The sequence below is a fragment of the Musa acuminata genome, chromosome BXJ2-6, assembly GCF_036884655.1.
Source record: "Musa acuminata AAA Group cultivar baxijiao chromosome BXJ2-6, Cavendish_Baxijiao_AAA, whole genome shotgun sequence".
Classification (NCBI taxonomy): Eukaryota; Viridiplantae; Streptophyta; class Magnoliopsida; order Zingiberales; family Musaceae; genus Musa; species Musa acuminata.
The window spans coordinates 11244212-11265323 of record NC_088343.1 but is presented as its reverse complement, the minus strand read 5'-3'; the positions used below and the strand labels follow the sequence as shown (position 1 = coordinate 11265323).

Below are 21112 nucleotides of genomic sequence, written 5' to 3'. Positions count from 1 at the left end.
ACCTGTGTTATTCTGGAACCTTCCATAGCCGCCGTGTGATCCCTTCTAGACGCTTCCTCAACCTCAACCTCCCAAATCAACCACAGGCGAAGTAAAGACGAGGAATCGTCGATTACTGTTACCAGAGAAGAGGAAGAGGAAGAGGAAGGAGAAGGAAAGCCACGGTGGAGGAATCGAGGGGGAAGAAGAGGAGCACGCACTCTCCTCACCCCGGCCATCACCAGGGCGAGAGAAGAGAGGAGGGACGGGAGGAAATGGGGGTGTATTACTACAAGATCTTGGGCGTGGACAAGAGTGCCGAGGACGACGACCTCAGCAAGGCCTACCGCAAGTTTGCCATGAGGTGGCACCCTGACAAGAACCCTAATAATAAGAACGAAGCCGAGGCCAAGTTCAAGCAGATCTCCGAAGCCTATGAGGTACCATTCGACCTCCCTCGTCAAAGATCCAATCTTGACGATCCAATCCCTTCCTTTGATTTTACCTTGCGAAAAGGTCCTTAGTGACCCCCAGAAGCGCGCCGCCTATGACCAATACGACGAGGAGGGCCTCAAGGGCCAGGTCCCGCCGCCGGGCGCCGGGGACACCACGTTCTTCTCCGGCAGTGACGTCGGTGCGACCTCGTTCAGGTTCAGGAGCGCCGACGACATCTTCGCGGACTTCTTCGGGTTCCCAAGCCCGTTCTGCGGCGGCGCCATGGGCGGATCGTGGTTCCCTGGCGGGATGGGTGGGATGTTCGGAAATGACGTTTTCGTGTCGGCCTTCAGCGGCGAAGGGGAGGGAGCGACTATGCATACTCAACAGCCGCGCAAGGCGGCCCCCGTCGAGAAGAGGCTGCCATGCAGCCTCGAGGACTTATACAAAGGAACCGCCAAGAAGATGAAGATATCTAGGGAGGTTTTGGATGCCAGTAGGTGAGTTTTCGCTCTGATCTCTATCAAAGAAGTCCAGAAGCATTGGCCTTTAGTTTTCATCCTTTATCGTGCTTTCATGGTTGATTTAGGTACTTCATTCACGTTTGTAATATACGTCTCTCTAACTAGACTGCTATGTTATATAAGTGAAGGAAAGAGGATGAAAACTGTAGTTCATGCTGCTTCATAGAAAAGTAGATCTATTTGGTAAAGCAATCACGAAAAGGTCATTTGTTCTATATTGTTCAAAAATATGATTTTTAACACCAATTCATCTCCCATTCTTACGATCAAAGATATCGGTGCTAGTTTATTGCTAATCGAGAGAATTAGTCTTGTATCTGCAGTTTTGGTGTTATATCTTGTGCTTATCTAATCTGTTTGAAGGAGGCCACATTCATTGTTTATATTGTTCTTATAAATAATATGGTATTCTGTTGTTGTATATCCATGATCTGCTAGCATGCTTGAATTTTTCTGATGCTTGCTATACAATAATTTTTATCTAGGTTGAAAACATGATAGTATGATCATATCAGGTTTATAAGCTGTTCAGTGTCACATTAGAGAAAAGATATGCAATTTGTAATCGCAGATCTCCAGTTTGGTCTTGGCTGCTAAATATTGTTAGTCTTCCTTGTCGAGTAGAAAACATGTTTTATGATAGTGATTGATAAAATGATTCTTTCAACTTCTTCAGTATGTTTGGTTACAGTGAACTTTGACTTTGGATGATTGCCATGCATGTTGAGTAACATCTTATTAGATTTTACCCTGTTTTTATATCAAGTATTAAATGGTTGTTTTTTTCACCATTTATCTATCTTGTTTCATTAGTATAAAAAAAAATGCTGTTCCTTTTTTGTGTGCATGCAAAGAAAAGTTTTAGGAAGGTAAAGAGCTTTTGCATGGACCTAAAATAATCGAATAAGGGTGTGTATCCAAGTGGTTAATTCAGTGAGACCAAACTGTAGAGTAGGACAGGAACATATATACAACATTAAATGGATATAACCAGTTTATCACTGATAATAACAAATTGTGTGCATATAGTAACTGGATACTGATAACCATTTTCAGAATTATGTTCTAAATTTTTTGTTCTCCTACATAAAAATTCTATTTTCTTGATTTTAATAATGTTTTCCCTGATGCAACTACTGTGGTCCATCCTGAAGCAAAGGTTGTATAAAATTATAATTATGTTTGTATATGCTTTGTTCAGTTCAGTTGGATTACCACACCTTTTGATCCCCTTTCTGAGTTCTGACTCTCATCACAGAAGCAGGTCATATTGTTTCAGGTTGTCATCAGAAGAAAGAGATCAATATTATTTAGTTTTTATTGGGAATGTATCCATATATGCTCTACTTGGTAGGATGAGTCCATCATGAAGAGGTTTTCTTGTTGTTTTCTGTCTTTCTTCTTGTCCCTTTTCCTTGTTGCTGGCTATTCTTATAAAGCAAGTCAGTAGATGGATGTGACATTAGTGACACTGACTTATCTGTTCTTGATTAGTTCACATATTTATTTCTTTTCTCCTTTAATTATTACCTTCATAATACTCTTTTCTAGTTACAAGGATTCAAGGCATTTAATTTTGTCTTTTCAGTGCAAAATCATCAAACTTAAGTCTGACAGCATCAAATCTGCATTTAGTCTGATGGAAACAAATTCACATATGGATTGATCTTCCTGTTGCTGAGTTGGAAAAATCTGTGGAGGTGCTATTTGACTGTCTATTGCTCATTTCATGTGAGGCTTGAACTTGATCTTATGTATGGATGTAAAACTCATTAGGAGCGATAAAGGTTTTGCCGGACACATTATTAGTATGAAAAAAAGTTTCCTAATTATTATCACTAAATTGATAACCTAGTGATAACACTAAGTTTATGCTAATCTTGTTTGTGCCTTTTGTTAGTGAATCTTTACGACGTGGCCAAGGAGCCTGTGCGGCTTGATCCGATTATCGATGTCCAGGATCGTCCTGAGGATGAGACCTTTGTCAGGTTGGGTTGAGCTCGGGGTCGGTCCGGATGCCCCTCTTCAATTAGCACGCTCAGCTTTGTTACCGTCGAGCTCCTGTACACTGGCTTAGGTCGAGATGGGAGGGATTTTCTGACTTAAGCCATTCCAAAGATAAAGTTAGTGGAACTTCTATATAAATTTTGTCGCCCCACGACAGATGCTGACAGGGGGTTTTTATTATGGTACCCGGGGGTTCGGTCGTACGTGATCTTCGCGCGGCGATCGACTCCATGGGTAACGAGTTCGTACTTTTGGACAACTGTGACTCGGTATGTGTGGAACGGCGCCATGCGGCATCGTCCCGAACTTTTTGGATCAATCCTTGTCGGGACGACACTGACTCATGCGGCTCCAATGGCGCGAGAGGGGAGCGGTCATCGTCCCGAATTCGCGGTGGCACATAGCACTCCGTCTTCCTCCCGAGGTTTTGTGTTTGCGTTGACGTGATTGAAAATAGTATTCACGTGAGGAGATCCACAATATGCTCTATCACCTTTGCTAATATTTTTCTGGTAACATCTAACTTTTTGTGCTATTGTGTCACAGGAAAACGACGACAGTGGAAGAAATTTTGTCCATCGATGTTAGGCCAGGTTGGAAATTTTGTCCTCACATCATTCCTGCAGATATAGTCTTCATCATTGACGAAAAGCCACATGATGTATTCACAAGGGAAGGAAATGATCTGATTGCGACGCATAAGATCTCCTTGGTCGAAGCCCTGACTGGTTATACTGTTCAACTGACCACACCGGACCCATAGATTCGGTCATTCTACGCACGAGGAGGTGGTCCGTCGAGAGGGAATGCCGGTGCCGAAAGATCTTTCCAAGAAAGGAAATCTTCGTGTAAAGTTCAATATAAAGATCCCAACAAGGTTTGACTTCTGGGTTCAAAAGGGTGTTGACTCCATGATGTCGGCAGGCCTGAGGTCTCGATGCGATGGTAATTTCAATCAGGAATTATTCAATGGTCAGGATTAACAAGGTTTTAAGAGTTTAGCAGGTGTATCTACTCGGTTACAGAGGGATGAGTTAATGAGTTGACACTTTGTTATAGTCCAAAAGTGAATCCCACTGTGATCTTCTGATTCATTTTGTTGCATCTTCTGCCAACAATGAGAAGCAAATGTGCCAGACATGTTGGTTTCATGATTTCTTTAATAAAACTGAAGGAATAAGCAGATCCTTGATGTTTACTCTTATTAATTTGTCTATTAATCTTTTGTGCATCTCAATGATCTTTATGTAACGAGACCAATGGGGTTTATCGCTCTCTGCAAGAAAGCATTTCTCAAGCAAACTACAAAGACAAAGAACATGAAAGATCTGAGAGGATTCATTGATTTCATTGCCATACAAAAATGAATCAAGGCGTAGTACACTTTCGACTGAATCATGAATGAGTGAACTGATCGTAGGTAGTAATCGTTGCGCGGCCAAAATTGACGGAGTCTAGCAGCTGCTTCGCTTTGCAGCTTAGTATGTCGGACATAAATATTGACAGAGAAACTTAAGCGGGGGGTTTCTGTGGTTGAGCATTTGCATTGACATAGCTGTTGGCCAGCAGATAAGTACTTTTCTCCCTGATGGCCCAAGCCAGTAATCGGAACACCATCATTGCACAAGCATGAAGAACCGGAGAAAGCTCTGGAGAAGGCGTTTGCATTGACAAGGCTGCTGTTGGCCAGCTGAAGAGTAATTTTGTTCTTGGTGGGCCAAGAACGATGTCGTCGTGGTGCCTGCCACAAGAGCACCCATTAGAATCCAGGTATATAGGCAACATTCTACAACGTCCTAAACTTTGAAATGCTTCATTCAGAGAATATTTGGCAAGAATTTTGTTTATTATATAAATTTCTGATGAGCAATAGCGGGTATTTGTTACCCATCAGAGACAAGAATTGCATAAGAAAGCAGCTGTCACAAGTTGAAGCATTTACAGATCGAGCTCGTGATTAATTCTTCCTCAAATTCCAATAAAAAGAAAAGAAAAGAAACACATACCTCTTCTGTTAAAACACCGAAAGTTGTCCCACAGAATTAAACTCAGATCCACTCATTCATGTTCCGAGTGCTTCCGGATGAGTGATCATGCCAGAAACAGTAAATAAGCTTCCCCATCGTTGTAGACCAGCCTGATAGATCTCAACAATGTAGTTCACAGTCCACCGATATTCTTCTGTTGACACCATACTAACATAAAAACGAGAAAGAAAAGAAGAATCAGATCCAGAACAAATCTACCAAGCAGAATAAAGGACAAGGAAGATCATTACTTTTTTCTTAGAAAAGGTCAAGATTCATAGCTCTTTCTTCTTTGCTCCTTCCTCAACTCCTGAATGGAGTCAACTAGAACTCATCCGCAAACCTGAAGTGCTTGTATATTCTCGGGAGGATTCTGATGACAATCAAAGGAGCAAAGTCATGAAATGCTCGAGTGAACTTACATACGCATGAAAAACCATCAAAAGGCCATCAGAAGAGATCATTTTGTCAACCTAACAAATATAAAATTAATTAGTCCAACATACAGAACCTATTGCACAGTTATTTTGGTGTCAGTTTCATGAAATATTATCATCAGAAACTTTTGGTTACCTATATGTTGAGCAATCTTGCAGTCCCACTTGCACTCACTAATTGGAATATCATTTGCTTCCTTGTGAGCTTACACAGGTTCCAAGGATAAATAACATGTTCTTTAACCTGATGATGCTGGCCCATTAAGTCATCTCCACGCTACATCACACTCTGATTGACCAAATCATAATACGAAGCTGATGTCTTAGTTGATATAGTAATTCTTTAATATAAAAAAATGCTGCAGACAAGCTGATGTCAGCTTGTCAAACTAACATTCCACCTCATTCTCACAGAATGCCTGATACAATCATACCATTAGTCAATCTCATGACTTCTCTCTCCACCATACTTGCCATGTCACTATATCTGGCACAACAAAGCAGGTGACCTAAACGCTCTGGCTGTCACATTTTATCCCTGAGATTGCCATGCTGCAGATGAATCCGGAGAACTCTTTGGAGGTTGCTGATGATTCTCGTCATAAAGTCATAATAAAGCCATCAATGGAGAAAAAAAAAAACTAGTACCAAGTTCAATGGAACAAATAGAAAACCATAATTTGTACAGGCTATGCTAGAATTTGACACTTGTAAGGCCAGAAATAGCTCCCAGATAATGCCAGCTGCAAGACTGAAAGGCACGTACGAAAAGCCTCTTGACCAATTGATGTTTCTTTTGACTACAATATTTCAATATGACTCTGCAAACAGCTCCATTGGCCTCCAGCATACATGGGTACCAATCTAAGACCAAAGATGATGGCAGTTTCAAGAATCACTTCTTTTTCAACTTTATGACTTTCCATGTGCATAATACATAGCCCTATTAAGCAGTTTGTTCTGAAGAAAGGGGTGATGTTCTTCTGTCTTCATTAACCTCCATTTTCTTGTCCTTGGACTCCTCTTTCATGTTGGTATCCTCATCATCTGTCTCATCTTCATCATCCTCAACATTCAGATCAACATCCACGACTTCCTGCCTGTTGTGATCCTTGTGTATATCATCATTTTCAATATCTATATCACATGGATCTACTGAATTGGTTTGGGCATAATGCCTTCCATTTTCGGTTGCCTGATCATCAAACCCGTCACTGCAAGTTGAATCAGATCCAGTGGACCATGATAGAGAACTCTCATTGTCATTGTCAATATAAACTGCCTTCTTCTCTCTTTCATTCCACTCAGCAATAAGAGGTCTGACGCATCTTCCAGTGTTGCTGAAATAGCTTACTCTTGTGTCCCCAGTATCTGTTATACTACTGTGAGATCTCTCTCGCGGCTTCACAAAATAACGGCTATATCCATGCCAATGACCGACCTGATGTGGAAGGTCAGCTGTCTGATTCATTACCACCTTGTTGAAGTTCTTGTTTTCTACTTCCTTGAAGGCTACTACAGCAGAGATATGATTTTCTACCATTCCCATCTGAAGATGACTACTACCTTCTCCGCCTTGGCCATGACCCCCTGGTCCAGGATCGCCATGTCCAACATCAGGAACACCTGAATCCCTTTCTTTCTTGGCATCAACTATCTTTTGAACTTCTGTGAGATCATGCTTTTGGTTACCATTGTCACTGGTAGATCCTAATGAATGTATCTGCAGTTTAAAAAAAAATCTTATTAACATTCAAAATCTAAAAAAGCAGAAAACATTTCGATAAGCATGCCCAAGGTTGCAAAAAATGCTCAATAAATGATGTCTAGTGGCTAGCAAAAATTGTTAAAGATTTTCAATATATCAGGTGTATAACACTTTGGAAGCTACATCAAGTAATCAACTGACACCATGAATCAGCTCATAATTTAAGGAATGCTCTTAATTAACCACTATGTGCATGATAGGAAGCTCTGTGATATCTCGATCTGTGTTTTGAGTTTCAACCCCATAAACTTATGCTACAGAACTATTTGCCTTCCATTATTTGCTTTGTACAAGGAATAGTTGTAAACAATTTGTCTTGTAAAATTTAGATACTCATGACAACAGACTCTATTCAGTTTTCTCATGGAGGAGCTTTTGCACATAATCTTTTAATTCCTAGGAATAGACAGAACAAAAATAAGAAAAATAAAGCAGCACTTTCAGCCAAATGGTATTTGGACTTTTTTTTTCACATTTGTTCCCATTTGATTATAGGAGTTTGGAGATGCTGAAGTAGTCTTTAAAGCAGGGACTTGAAAGAAAACACCACTTATTGTATATAACTTTTTTAAACTCTTTATAGATCAAATCAACACATGCACAATGATAGATTTGTCTTATCTTTCTTTGCTGAGGCACGACTCCAAAATATTTAATAAAAGATCGTCTTATTGACAGTTCAAATTACCTTCTCACTTCGAAGCTTATTGGCATTGCAGGTAATTATTTGATCAGACGATGGAAACTGATTGTCCGATCGAGTAGCTGGATGATTCTTATCCTGAGAATCAGAAGCTGAACTTCTATACAAATGATCTGGGGCTTTCTGATGACCATTTAGAGTTGAAGAAATAGTCATTTGTTTGCCTTGTTGAGATTGATTGGTGGAATCTGATAGCTGACCTTGAGGGGTAAACGCTGAAGCTGCACTTACATATTCACTAACAGTCTGCCCTTCAGCAGACGTTAATACCTGATTATTTAAAGTATTAGCTGGAGATAAAGGGCAAATAGCCTGTTTTACTCTTTCATAACTATCTAGCCAGCTTGGTTGCATTGGAAAAAGTTGGTATTCCTCAACAACCCTGGGAGAACCATCAGGATTAAGTGCATCAAAATCTCGAGTGGAGATATCAGTTCCTTCATTAGAGAAGTTTGTCATTAAACAACAACCCGACATGGGCAACGATGTGGCTGCCTGTAGAAGGAAAAGATAACCATCTTACCAATGATAAATTACTCGAAATGTCCTTTTACATGGAAAGAGTCAAAGCACAATACATCATAATGAAAAACATTCTTTACCATCCAATAAGAAGTTATCAGATTAAGTAATCTATATGCATGAGCCAGGAGTATCAATTTCGCAGGTTTAGACAGGAAATCATAATCAAGTAGCGAAACAAATGACAAAATAGAGTACAAGACCTTGATCGACTTGACGGTTGGCCTCTCAGTTACTTTGCCATCACAAGGCCACAGTGATGATCTCTGTTGTGCTGCATTTGCCATTTGTATAAAGCTAGTCAGCAGCAATCTCCACATAACAAACAAAGAAAAGCTAAAATATCGACAGCTGACCAACCTATAGTATTCAAACGATTTGTAGGAAAATTAGTCAAAGTTATATCTTAAAAATAAAATGATTATATAATGTATGAACCTTTAAATAAAAGTTGGCTAAAGATAAATCAAATATGCCATAATACCTAAGATAGTGGGACGCCAAATTTAGTAGCTATAAACATTTTTTTAAAAAGAAAAATGATAAAAAAAAAAAGTTTAATTCTGCATAAACTTAAATACTTACAAATTTGCAGCTGTAAACTTTAACTTGGGAAAAAAGGACAACGAGGTTGAAGTTTGAAGTGACATGGCAAATACACACATGATACCCTAAACTTCAGAAGGAAGGTGAGTCATACACAAAACTGCATAGGCACCTTGTGCACACTGCACTGTGGTTTGACAAGTACCAAAGGGTGGTTGGTTTACAGAGCAACAAAGAGTTTATTTCCACTATGGATTGCATTTTTTAGCATTAAGATACTAATGATCGTAACTTGAAGCCACAGTTCTAAGTAATGAACGTCAAACATTAGAATCAGAACAAGTAATCCAACAGACTCAAGTAACAATTTGTGGGCAAACGTAAGACACATGTGATATATACTCTGATTTTAATAATAAAGTGCACTCGACTTCTGGCCAGTCACCTAAAAAATTCTAGATGCCAACCTTTTCCTAATGATGCTCATATTTCTAATAATACATAATACAAGATCTTCTTTCCATAAATTTTAAGAAATAGTTGTGTTTTGTCCACCCAACCACTTAGATATTCCCACTGTAGAATAACATAGCTTTCTCCAAGCTCATATTCTAAGTACTGTGAAAATGTATTTAAGGCATAGCAACCCTAAAAGTTAAACACTATCATGAAAACAAACAGCATTTAAGGCATGATCAACATACATTCATCACGATCTAGCAGTCAGCCCCAAGTCAAGAGAATCAAGAGAAAGAGCAAACAACAGGTGTTTTGGCAGAGTTGGAAGAATCACGATACCTAAAGGTGCCCCAAAAGCACCAGGCGGCAAAGGCTTAAACTCAACACCAAGAATCGGCCCATCAGCCCTCAAAGGATGCCCAAGCTTTTTCTCAACGTGCACGGTCACACTTTGCTGATCTTGCATTTGTGTGAAGAGTTGAGCTAGCCTTTCAGGCACCAAGTGTTGCAGCATCTCAGAGTTCCTCCTTGAACTTGAGGATTCAGTACCAACCACTGGGTCAGCAAATGACGTTGAGCTGGAGCTCAAGCCGGAATTGGAAACAGCTGCGAAATTCACAAACTTCCCATCACCCTCGTTCCTAGTTCTGTACCTCCGAGGGCCATGCCGATCCATATACCTCCTATTTCCAAACCAGTACTGGACTTGCTTGTAGTCCAGCCCAGTCAACTTGGCCAACTCTTCCTTCATGGCCGCAGATGGATTCGGCGCCACTAAACAAATCAAAGTATGCACCAGAAGAACAGATAAGCGAGTGAAGCAGCAGACTATGAAAGATTTAACGAACCACCAACATGTATATTTTAAAAAGGAAATAAAAATCCGAACTTGAAGCTGAAAGTAGCAGAAAAGAAGAGCAAACCACCTGCGTAAGCGTTCTCAAGGATCTGGACTTGCAACGGATTCTTCCACTGCTTCTTGACCTCCGAGGCCCCGAATCCCGCCTCAAGAAGCTTCTTTTCACCATTGTCTTCGCCGTGCTCCATCCGAAATCACAGCTCCAAAATCACAAAAACAACTCCGACGGGGATGGAACGGGAAGAAACCGGTAAAAAGAGGACGGCACGCACGCGGTCAATACACGCGGGGAGGAGAGGGGTCCGCGGGCGGAGATGTCAGTCGCGGAAGAAGGCAAGGAGAGGAAGAGGCAAAGAGGGGGATCGGACGAGGGCACGCGCATCATCATTAGCAGATCACAAAAGGAGGCGATGACAGGGAGGAGCCAAAAGAGGTATCGTCGGAGGCGATTAATGCGGCGGGGATCGGAGGAGGAGGAAGGAATCCGAGTGGGATTTGGAGGCGTTTGGGGCCGAGGGCGCGCCTTGTTCTGCTTCTTCCATCGCGGGAGAGATCGAGGTGGAGGGATTTGGGGGGCATTGAATGAGGGCAGGGTTTTAGATCGACAAGCCTCAAATCTCGCTATATATGCAGCGACATCAGGAGGAAGAGGAGGAGGAGGAGGTTAGGTGGGCGTTTCGTGGGAGGGACAGAGAAGAATAAGACGGAGAGCGGGTAGGGTTGGGTTTAGGTTTCCGGGAGACGGCGACTTTAGGTTTATTTCCGGCACAGGTCGTCGCGTGTTGGGTGGGCCATGCCATTTGCTGACGCCGAGGGGCCCATTTGGCGTCACATTTCTCACATTATTATATGAATTGATTTGGATTTCGATGCATACGAGCACCCAAAAAAAAACACTCAAATCCGTACCACGACAATTAATCCGATTTAAAAAAATAAATAAATAAATGTCACACTATCCATCTCGCGTATTTTCCCCAAAAATTAAACATATAATATATTAATTCAAAAAAAATAAAATCATAGGCAACCATAAACATTAGAATTTAAATTAATGACCAACTAATAATTATAAAACCGACCTTAGCTCAGTTGGTAGAGCGGAGGACTGTAGTTGGTATAGTTATCCTTAGGTCGCTGGTTCGAATCCGGCAGGTCGGAATATTTTTATTTTTTTACGCTCTACATAAGATATTTGAACAATTTTATTTTTAGAATATTAAATTTAATATATATATATATAACTCATATGGTTTTTTGCTTTTTTTTAGATATATATCATATGTTAGTCAATAGAGTGATAACAATATGCTAGTTTATTTTTTAGGATGTCTAAATCAAATTAAGATACTCATTAATTGGATATGATAGATGAATAAGTCTCGAACTAAGACTTTAATTAGCTTTTATGGCTACATTAATAAGTCTCATTAGTAAATATCTTAATAGTTTATTGTAAGATTTTGAGATTAAATCCTACCTTCATTACTTATTTTTATAATAATAATAATAATAATAATAATAATAATAATATGTTTTGATAATAAAGAGGATGAAGCTAAAATCTTTCAATTTATTTTTAATTTATGGTAATATATGAAAAGGTGTTGTTTCTTTGGATATTTTTTTCTTTGGTTAGTATTTACAAGAAATTAAACAGGTTTCTCATGTGGAATTAGTGACATCTAATGGTAGGATTTATCTATTATTATAAAATTAATTTATGATTTTTTTTTATTATCACCGACTATGACGATTTAGTATCATATTATATATGAAAGGATAATTTATAAGACTATATAAGTCCATTATGAAATTAATATTTTAGGTAAAAATTATTCTCTTCAAACTATATTACAACAAATGGCATAAAAAAATATTTAGTATTTTACATATATATATATATATATTAGTGGATCAATTTTCTTATCTGGTCAATATTAGACCAATATCTCCTTTTTATCGCAATCATACCATTAAAAGGTAGCAAAAAAAATAAAAATTTGAATGGTTTTACATAAATATATATTAAGAGTCAAAATTCATGAAAGTTGGGCATCGGCCCCAAGTTGGGCCTCCTCTTGTCCGTGATATGTTGTAAATGTATATGCAATGCTTGCTGATGTTTTTGCTACAAAAATTCGATTTGGAAACAGCTACGAAGTTTTAATTGCAATAAACAAAAGTGATTTTTTTTTGTATAAAAAATATTCTACGACGCTAAAATATTTTGTAGTATTGACAATAATAGGAGGAGTCATATTACTCAAATAAATCATATATTTATTATAGAGACTTGTTAATGAATATAATATAATCCCAATCTATATATTTTATATAACGAAAACCATATTTGAGGCTCAAATCATGTAATAAATTGTTAAAGCTTTTATCAACCAACTACTTATAAATATATTGAATGAGATTTCAAACTGTTTGATTAGTTTTTATCAGTCAACTACTTGATACCTTCATAAATATGTCGAATAAGACTTCTAAATCTTGACTTTGTGTAATTTAGTCTATTATATCATCATCAAATTAATTTAGTGTATTATATATATATATATATATATATATATATATATATATATATATATATATATATATATATATATATATATATATATATATATATATATATATATATATATATATATATATATATATATATATATATATAAGAGACGAAGGTAAACTTCAAACCTATAGTTTTACAATGAACTATCAAAGTTTTTACCAACTAAATTAATCAACACTTTCTTTGTATCGAAATCTTTCTCATTAAATATATATTTATATTTATAATAATAATAATATAATATCGAATATTTTAAATTATAATTATCTTTACTAAGTTTGATCAATCCAATCCAATCGATTAAACTGGTTGATCAATTCCGCTTAAAAACATTCTATTAAAAGGAGACAATCATTTCATTGATTTATCAAAAAAATCGATGAAAAATAAATATCCTTAAACATAACAAATCTAAAATATAATTATTTAATTATTTTAATTATGAAAGAAAACAAGCATCATATTGAGTGGGTCTATATTTAGCACCCACACGGAATCCATTATTTTTTTTTAATTTTTTAATATAAAATTTAATTTTTTATTATTCATAATCGTCTCAATTAGTCGTGCTCCGACTGACATACCACATAATCATACAAAATAATAATTAAATATAATATTTTAGGATTCATTTTCAACATTGTATATTATATTTTGAATCATTTATATATATCGATTATTAATCGACTTGTCTTAACGATTACATACCCTCAAGAAATATTATAGTTTGACGATTCCTCAAGTGAATAAGATTGATAATTTACATCAAATCATATTATTTTGAAATTCAAATCGAGGAATGATCACTTGTACAAATTACATGTGGACGATAGAGACGCGTATCCCCAACAAAAATTAGATTTCCTAATTCCACTCAACAACCATCGGATTTGATGTAGAAAGAGGCATTGATGGTGGCTTTTCTATGTCCATGACCTACCACATTCATTATGTTCATTGTTGAAGGATATTGAACATGATTTATGCTGCGATGACCACCATATGTTGAAGTTAGGTCAAGTCATCATGTATGAATGTCCCCAAAGGTCGGTATACTTCTTTTTCATCTCCCTCTCCCTCCCTCTCTCTCTCTCTCTCTCTCTCTCTCTCTCTCTCTCTAATATCAACTCCATAAATAAGATACATGTAGGGTGTCATGGATTATGAAGCATCATAGAATGGCACTTTAGAAGTACCTCCTGAAGCCATGTTGAATCTCGTACCAACTTTTCTCACATGCTTTAGGTGAAAACATGAGATATATATATATATATTGGAAGAAATCTTACATAAAATGGAATGATCATGTGACTTTATTACAGTCGATCTGAAGGTGACAACACAAAGATCATGTGAAAGATACAGAGAATATTATTAGCATATTAGATTTCAGATACGAAACAGATCCAAAGATTTGTGCGGGCACAAAGATTCACCTGTCATGTTGTTGCATCATATCTCTCCATGTTCCTCCTTTCCCAAAGCCAAGAACCAAACGTAAAAGGCATGCACCGGCCAGCAGCTGAAAGCCAAGCTTGAAAGCGAAGCATGATTTGGACCCAACACCATTTCCTAAGCTCTTTCCTTTTCAGAGTTCTCATTGCTCATGATGGTAAAGACGCGAACGATGAAGAAATCATTAAGCTCTGTGACCTGGTTGCTGTCTGAGAAAGTTTCATCAAAGAAGATCCGTAACGATCCATCGGAAGCCGAAAGCATCTCTTGCAGAGATGAAGCAGAATGAATTCATTGGCCGATCACTCCACCATTAAATCGTCCATCCACCCAGTGTACGACAGGAGTTTAATGGGGGAAGCAATTTGCCGGTAGCAGAAGCGAGGAATGGTTACCCCCTTGGCTGCCCTTTCCCCTTGCCTGCAGGCGATGGCACTGACTCCGTTCTGATTGACGTTAACCTCGACATGACGTCCATCGATCTCATAAATTTATTGGAAGATTCACATCATCGATGAGAAGATTCACATCACGCTGCACTGACTCCAAATCGGTCAGTCACCGCCACCTCGGCCACTGCCTCCACCGTCGCTTCCCGCCCACAACGAGGCACATGAATCAAATATCTCCGACACACCCATTTGCTGGCTGCTCGCTCGCAACAGCTCAAACCCGGCCGGACCTCCTCACCTGTCATTTTTCGTGTTGTCACGCAGAGGGTGAGACGACATGTTTGCTCCTCAGTCGCAGCGATTCTCTCGTGCATGCAGCATCCCGTTCTCGGGGTGGGAGTGTGATGAGATGACTAGGGTGTAGACCAGCCTGCGTGTGCATGAGCGAGATTGCCGCAGGATTCCCAATACTGAGGAGATTTCTTGACCGGGGGTTCTGTTGCAGCAATGAAGAGACCGCCTCCGTTGATAACGAGGATGTTACTGCTTCGGAGTTCGGGGTAGGTTTCGAATTCACCATTGTTTTCTCCCTGAGACACGGAGAGAGAGAGAGAGAGGAAGAAGACGTGGGTAGGTGTGGAGTCGCAGTGGAGATTTAAATGCAAGGAGCCTGTCACTACTACAGATGTAAGTCTACGACGGGTGTATTTGACTGTTGCCTGTACGCCAACTCACGCGAGCGACAGTCTCCGAAGCAGATATAATCGTATAATAATTAATTATATTTGGCTGTTTATAAGAGATTATGATCTTCCTATGTTGCTTGAACTCAGAAATCCAACATAATAGAGATGAAGGCTGTGCTGAATGATCTGTTCATCCTTCACCGGGAAGCAAAAAGAAAGAAGGAAAGAAAAGCTGCAGCAAATGCATGCAGGGAACAAAACAACGTGACACAGATCGCCTACCATTATAGCTTTCCACCTCATCGAGCCTGCACGAATGCACAGGAATTTAGCAACCTAATGCCTGACACAGCTGTTTGGAGACCATGTGATGTGGCATGGGAAATCTACTGAAGAGTTTGGGCAATCCCTCATGCTCTTCCGAATGGTTGGTGAGCTGACAGGTTTTAGTGTTGGCTGCTGCCTTCCCTCCCATATCAAATTAAACAGTGGCAGGTCCCCTGCAGATGGCACGACAGCGGATAAATGGACTGCACTGCATCATTGCTCCAACTTCGATCCCACCTGTTTCGACAAAGGTGTCCGTCGTAAAGGAGAGAGAGAGAGAAGAAGAAAGCATTCCAATGGTTTCTTAGCCCGCCTCTGACTCTCACACTGAGAGTAGAAAGCATGAAGTGGGCACCTGCTCCTCCACCATCATCCAATTGCTTTCCTTCCACTGCCCTCAATTCTGCCTCTTTCTCCCACCTCTATCTTTCATCCGTGATGGGGTGGTGGGAGGAGTAGCCATTCGCTTCTGCTCTAGTTCCTCTCCCTTCCCTTCTCCTCCATCTGCCTGACCGAGCCATGGCACTTGCAGCTGCCGTTGTAGTCTTCTTGTTGCAGCTCTGCCGCTTCTCCCTGTCCCTGAACCAGGAAGGGCGGTACCTGTTGGAAGCCGAGAGAGGTCTCGTAGACCCCTCCGGTGCCCTCTCCGATTGGAATCCACGTGACTCCACCCCGTGCAATTGGACCGGCATCACCTGCTCGGACGGCACCGTCACCGCCGTCGACCTCACCGATCGAGGACTCATCGGGCCCTTCCCCGCCTCCCTCTGCCGCCTCCCGAACCTCGCCTTCCTCTCTCTCTCCGCCAACTACATCAACTCCTCCCTCCCGGACTCCGCCGTCGTCCCATGCGACGCCCTCGCCCACCTCGACCTCTCACAGAACCTCCTCGTCGGCTCACTCCCTGACGCCCTCGCCGCCCTGCCGGCCCTCACCTACCTCGACCTCACCGGCAACAACTTCACCGGCCCCATTCCGCCATCCTTTGGACGCTTCCCCCGCATCCGGGCGCTCTCCCTCGTCGCCAACCTGCTCACCTCCACCGTCCCTGCCTTTTTGGGCAACCTCACCACCCTCCGCCAGCTCAACCTCTCCTACAATCCCTTTGCCCCCGGCGAAATTCCTCCCTCCCTCGGCAACCTCTCCTCCCTCGAGATCCTCTGGCTCGCCGGATGCAACCTCGTAGGCGACATCCCGCCGTCGCTGGGCCAGCTCTCGGAGCTTGCCGACCTCGATCTCTCCACGAATGCGCTCTCCGGCCGCATCCCTGAATCCATCGTCAACCTCTCCAGCATTGTTCAGATCGAGCTGTATAATAACTCGCTCTCCGGTCCAATTCCGCTGGGCTTTGGTAAGTCCAGCTCCCTGCTCCAGATCGACGCCTCCATGAACCAACTCGAGGGGCCGCTGCCGGAAGATCTTTTCGACGCCCCCCTCCTCGAGAGCGTCCACTTCTACTCGAACAGACTAATTGGAGCCATACCCGCCGGCGTCTCTCGCTCCACGAGTCTAATTGAGCTCCGCCTCTTTGCCAACCGGCTGAATGGCTCTCTCCCAGCCGACCTGGGCAAGAATTCGCCGCTGATGCTCCTTGATTTGTCGGACAACATGCTCTCCGGAGAGATCCCCGGGAGCATCTGCGATCGCGGCGTGCTCGAGGAGCTGCTTTTGATCAACAACTTGTTCTCCGGTGGCCTCCCTGTAGGTCTCAGCCGCTGCCAAACGCTCACCCGCGTCCGGCTCAGGAACAACCAGCTGTTCGGCGAGGTCCCCGCCGGATTCTGGGGCTTACCACATCTTTGGCTGCTCGAGCTCAGAGGTAATTCCTTGTCCGGTGGGATCTCTCCGCTCATCTCCGGCGCTGCAAACCTCTCCAAGATCGTCATCGACGACAACCGGTTCACCGGCAGCATCCCATCCGAAATGGGGGCTCTGTCGAAGCTGTACGAGTTCTCCGCCTCCAACAACCAGTTCTCTGGGCCGCTCCCCGCCTCGCTCGGCAACTTGGAGGAGCTCGGGCAGCTCGACCTCCACCGCAACCTCCTCTCCGGTGAGCTGCTCCGAGGGATCCGTTCCTGGAAGAAGCTCAGCGAGCTAAACCTTGCTGATAACAAGTTCACCGGCAGCATACCCCCCGAGCTCGGCGACCTCCCAGTGCTCAACTACCTTGATCTCTCCGGCAATCTCCTCACCGGCAGTATCCCCATCCAGTTGGAGAATCTAAAGCTCAACGAGTTCAACTTATCGAACAATGATCTCTCAGGCGCTGTTCCACCTCTTTTCTCGCGCGATGTCTACAGGAATAGCTTCTTGGGAAATCCGGGATTGTGCAATGGCATGCCTGGCCTGTGCCCTGTCTCGCGATCCACCGGGGATCAGCGTAGCTTCATCTGGTTGCTCCGCTCCATCTTTATACTTGCTTCGTTGATCTTTGCCGTCGGAGTTGCCTGGTACGTTTGGCGGCACCGGAAGTACAAGCAGGCCAAGCAGGGAACAGAGAAGTCCAAATGGACGTTGACATCATTCCACAAACTAGGATTCAGCGAGTATGAGATCTTGGACTGCCTTGACGAAGACAACGTGATTGGCAGTGGGGGTTCCGGGAAGGTCTACAAGGCGGTTCTCAGCAACGGAGAGACGGTGGCTGTGAAGAAGCTATGGGGAACATCCAAGAAAGATGTGGAGAACGTAAACCATTCCGTGGATGATGGTTTCCAGGCAGAGGTTGCGACGCTGGGGAAGATAAGGCATAAGAACATCGTGAAGCTGTGGTGTTGCTGCACCACCAAGGACTGCAAACTGCTGGTGTATGAGTACATGCCTAATGGGAGCGTAGGAGACCTGCTGCACGGTAGCAAAGGAGGGCTTTTGGACTGGCCGACGAGGTATAAGATCGCGCTTGACGCCGCGGAGGGTCTCTCTTATCTGCACCATGACTGCATGCCGCCTATCGTGCACAGAGACGTGAAATCGAACAACATATTGTTGGACGGTGAGTATGGTGCCAAAGTAGCAGATTTCGGGGTGGCGAAAGCTGTTGAGATGATCGGCAAGGGGCCAAAATCCATGTCTGTGATCGCTGGTTCATGTGGATACATCGCGCCAGGTTTGTCCACGATGATCTCATCCTCCTCCTCTGCGATCTACTGGATGCATAGAACTGATGCTGTAATTTAATGGTCTCTCATATGCTGCAGAGTACGCATACACTCTCCGAGTGAACGAGAAGAGTGACATATACAGCTTCGGCGTGGTCATTCTGGAGCTCGTCACCGGGAAGCTCCCGGTCGATCCCGAGTTCGGCGAGAAGGACTTGGTGAAGTGGGTATCCTGCACCATGGAGCAGAAGGGCACGGACCACGTCATCGATCCCAAGCTCTACATGCACCACAGGGAGGAGATGAGAAGGGTCCTGGGTATCGGCCTTCTTTGCACGAGTTCTCTGCCGATCAACCGCCCTTCGATGAGACGGGTGGTGAAGATGCTGCAAGAAGTTGGCGCAGAAAGCAAGCCCACCAAGGCCGAGAAGAAGGACGGGCAACTGTCTCCTTACTACTGTGAAGATGGTTCAGACCATGGAAGTATCGTCTGAATGGATTCTCGTTTGCTGTGTGTGTCAAAGGCCAAGAGAGGAGGGGGGAAGAAAGAAGCTACTAAATCCTACTGCTGTGTTTTCTGGCAGATTGCTGCAGGATTTGGGGGATGAAGTGTGTGTATCTTGTCCTCCTCGATATCTACTTAGCTTTTTGAATCCCTTCTCTGTGCGCGGGTAGATTATTAGGATTGGGTTGAAACTATCCGATCTGATAGATGGATGGATGCAAATAGAATTGGATATCTACATGATTTGCAGGAACTCAATCCATCTCCATCAATGTGATGGTACTATGTGATTTATATTTTGAAATGGATGCAGTGTTATGCCGAACACACTGTTATGCCAGTGAGAGATGCCGATGGAGACCATCTGCAAGTTGGACCGACATGGACCGGCGTTCAAAGTGCACTGCCACTCCTGAGATATGAATCCTTCCCTGTACCTCCACATACGCTAACCTGCACATGAGTCCAAATATGGTGACCCATCGATCCATTTATTCGACACCGTCCGATAGTATATATATATATATATATATATATATATATATATATAAACACATGCATATATATGTGTATATACATACATATATATAAGAGGGAGATTTTTTTTGGGTTTTTGTTGCATGATGCCCTTTTTTTTTTCTTCATTTGACGTCCAATTTTTTTAATATCCTAAATATCTCTTTGTTGTCACTTCCTCATTTTAATTATATCGTTTTTGTTTCGTTATGATTATATTCATCATCATGATGAAGGGAGAAAGAGTCATTGACGATAATGAGTGACATTTAGGGTGTAAGAAAAAAAAAGAGAATATCAAATGAAAAAACTAAAAATATGAGTCTATGAAAAACTTAAAAATATAAGTGTTTTTATAAAATCACCACATATATATTAAAATTTTAAAATTTTATTATTATATTATTGTTTTATGTTTTAAAAATTTTGTTTCTTTCATTTATTTGAATACTATCTTTTATAAAAAATAAGTTTTAACAAAGGTTTTGGTTGGAGGAGTACGATTAATAATATTATCTTTTATTCTTTTTTATATTTTTTATTAAATAATAATAATATTTCTAAATTATCTTTCATAAATAAACTTAAATAGTATTTTTTTCTCTTCTTCTTCTTCTTTCACACTCTCCTAGGATGACAATCAACGATGAACATAGAACACAGGCAAAAAGCACGAGGTAACAATTGATGACGATGTTAATAGGGAAGCATGTGTTATGGGAAAAAATAATAATATTAATAATATTAATATTATAAACAATAAATTTAAAAAAATTTATTATTTCTTAAAGAGGTTGTTAATAATGAAGGCATTGTCAATGGGAAAAAAAAAAAAGAATTCTGAATAGTACATTTCTTTCCATCTTTATACCACTAAGATTTTATAGCAACAAATCACTTAGAAGATTTTTTTATATCGATGGAGTGGGGATTTAAGATACATTATTTTAATGAACAGAAGGCTCACAGTTTTTATTCTGATCATATATATTTGGGTTCACTTGAACCCATGCGGCCCAACCTCTCCTCTCCAATCACTAAAAGAATCAGCATCACATCAAAATTTCTCTTTATTCCCCCCAAACGGATTCAAAAACTCCAAAAAGAATCATTTTTATTTATATCTTCATAGTTAGCAAACTGCACAAGGCATCGGTATGGGGAATCACTGATGCCATACCCAACATGATGAGGCACAGTTAAAGCTCAGAGAAGGAGAAGCCAGCGGGCGGTGGAGGGCGTTCGGTAGCTTTCACGGAGGTGGAGGAGGACAAGTACTCCCCTGC

General features: G+C 41.4%; 2 protein-coding genes, 1 non-coding gene and 1 pseudogene across 5 annotated transcripts; 3 read left to right on the top strand and 1 right to left on the bottom strand.

The window, feature by feature from the left end:
* Positions 1-67: 67 nt before the first annotated feature.
* LOC103988395 (uncharacterized) lies at positions 68-4121 on the top strand (annotated as a pseudogene).
* A 139-nt stretch (positions 4122-4260) lies between these two features.
* On the bottom strand, positions 4261-10979 carry LOC103987755 (uncharacterized). Of its 3 annotated transcripts, none has more exons than XM_009406144.3 (8): positions 10334-10979; positions 9747-10181; positions 8606-8676; positions 7866-8375; positions 5546-7132; positions 5224-5445; positions 4952-5140; positions 4261-4686 (listed from the first exon to the last, which is right to left on the bottom strand). In XM_009406144.3, exons 1-5 carry the CDS (start codon positions 10452-10454, stop codon positions 6356-6358), a joined length of 1914 nt encoding a protein of 637 aa, XP_009404419.2. In that variant the 5' UTR covers positions 10455-10979; the 3' UTR covers positions 4261-4686; positions 4952-5140; positions 5224-5445; positions 5546-6355. The 3 variants fall into 3 exon arrangements, with proteins under 3 accessions (XP_009404419.2, XP_018683834.2, XP_018683835.2); XM_018828289.2 differs by having other exon boundaries at positions 5224-5345; XM_018828290.2 differs by lacking the exon at positions 7866-8375.
* A 364-nt stretch (positions 10980-11343) lies between these two features.
* Positions 11344-11427, top strand: TRNAY-GUA (transfer RNA tyrosine (anticodon GUA)). Its single transcript is given in 2 exon segments — positions 11344-11380; positions 11392-11427. It is a non-coding gene; the product is annotated as a tRNA-Tyr (tRNA).
* Positions 11428-15591: 4164 nt separating this feature from the next.
* LOC103987754 (receptor-like protein kinase HSL1) lies at positions 15592-19635 on the top strand. Its single transcript, XM_065112548.1, has 3 exons — positions 15592-15807; positions 15887-18813; positions 18905-19635. Exons 2-3 carry the CDS (start codon positions 16227-16229, stop codon positions 19297-19299), a joined length of 2982 nt encoding a protein of 993 aa, XP_064968620.1. The 5' UTR covers positions 15592-15807; positions 15887-16226; the 3' UTR covers positions 19300-19635.
* Positions 19636-21112: the final 1477 nt, after the last annotated feature.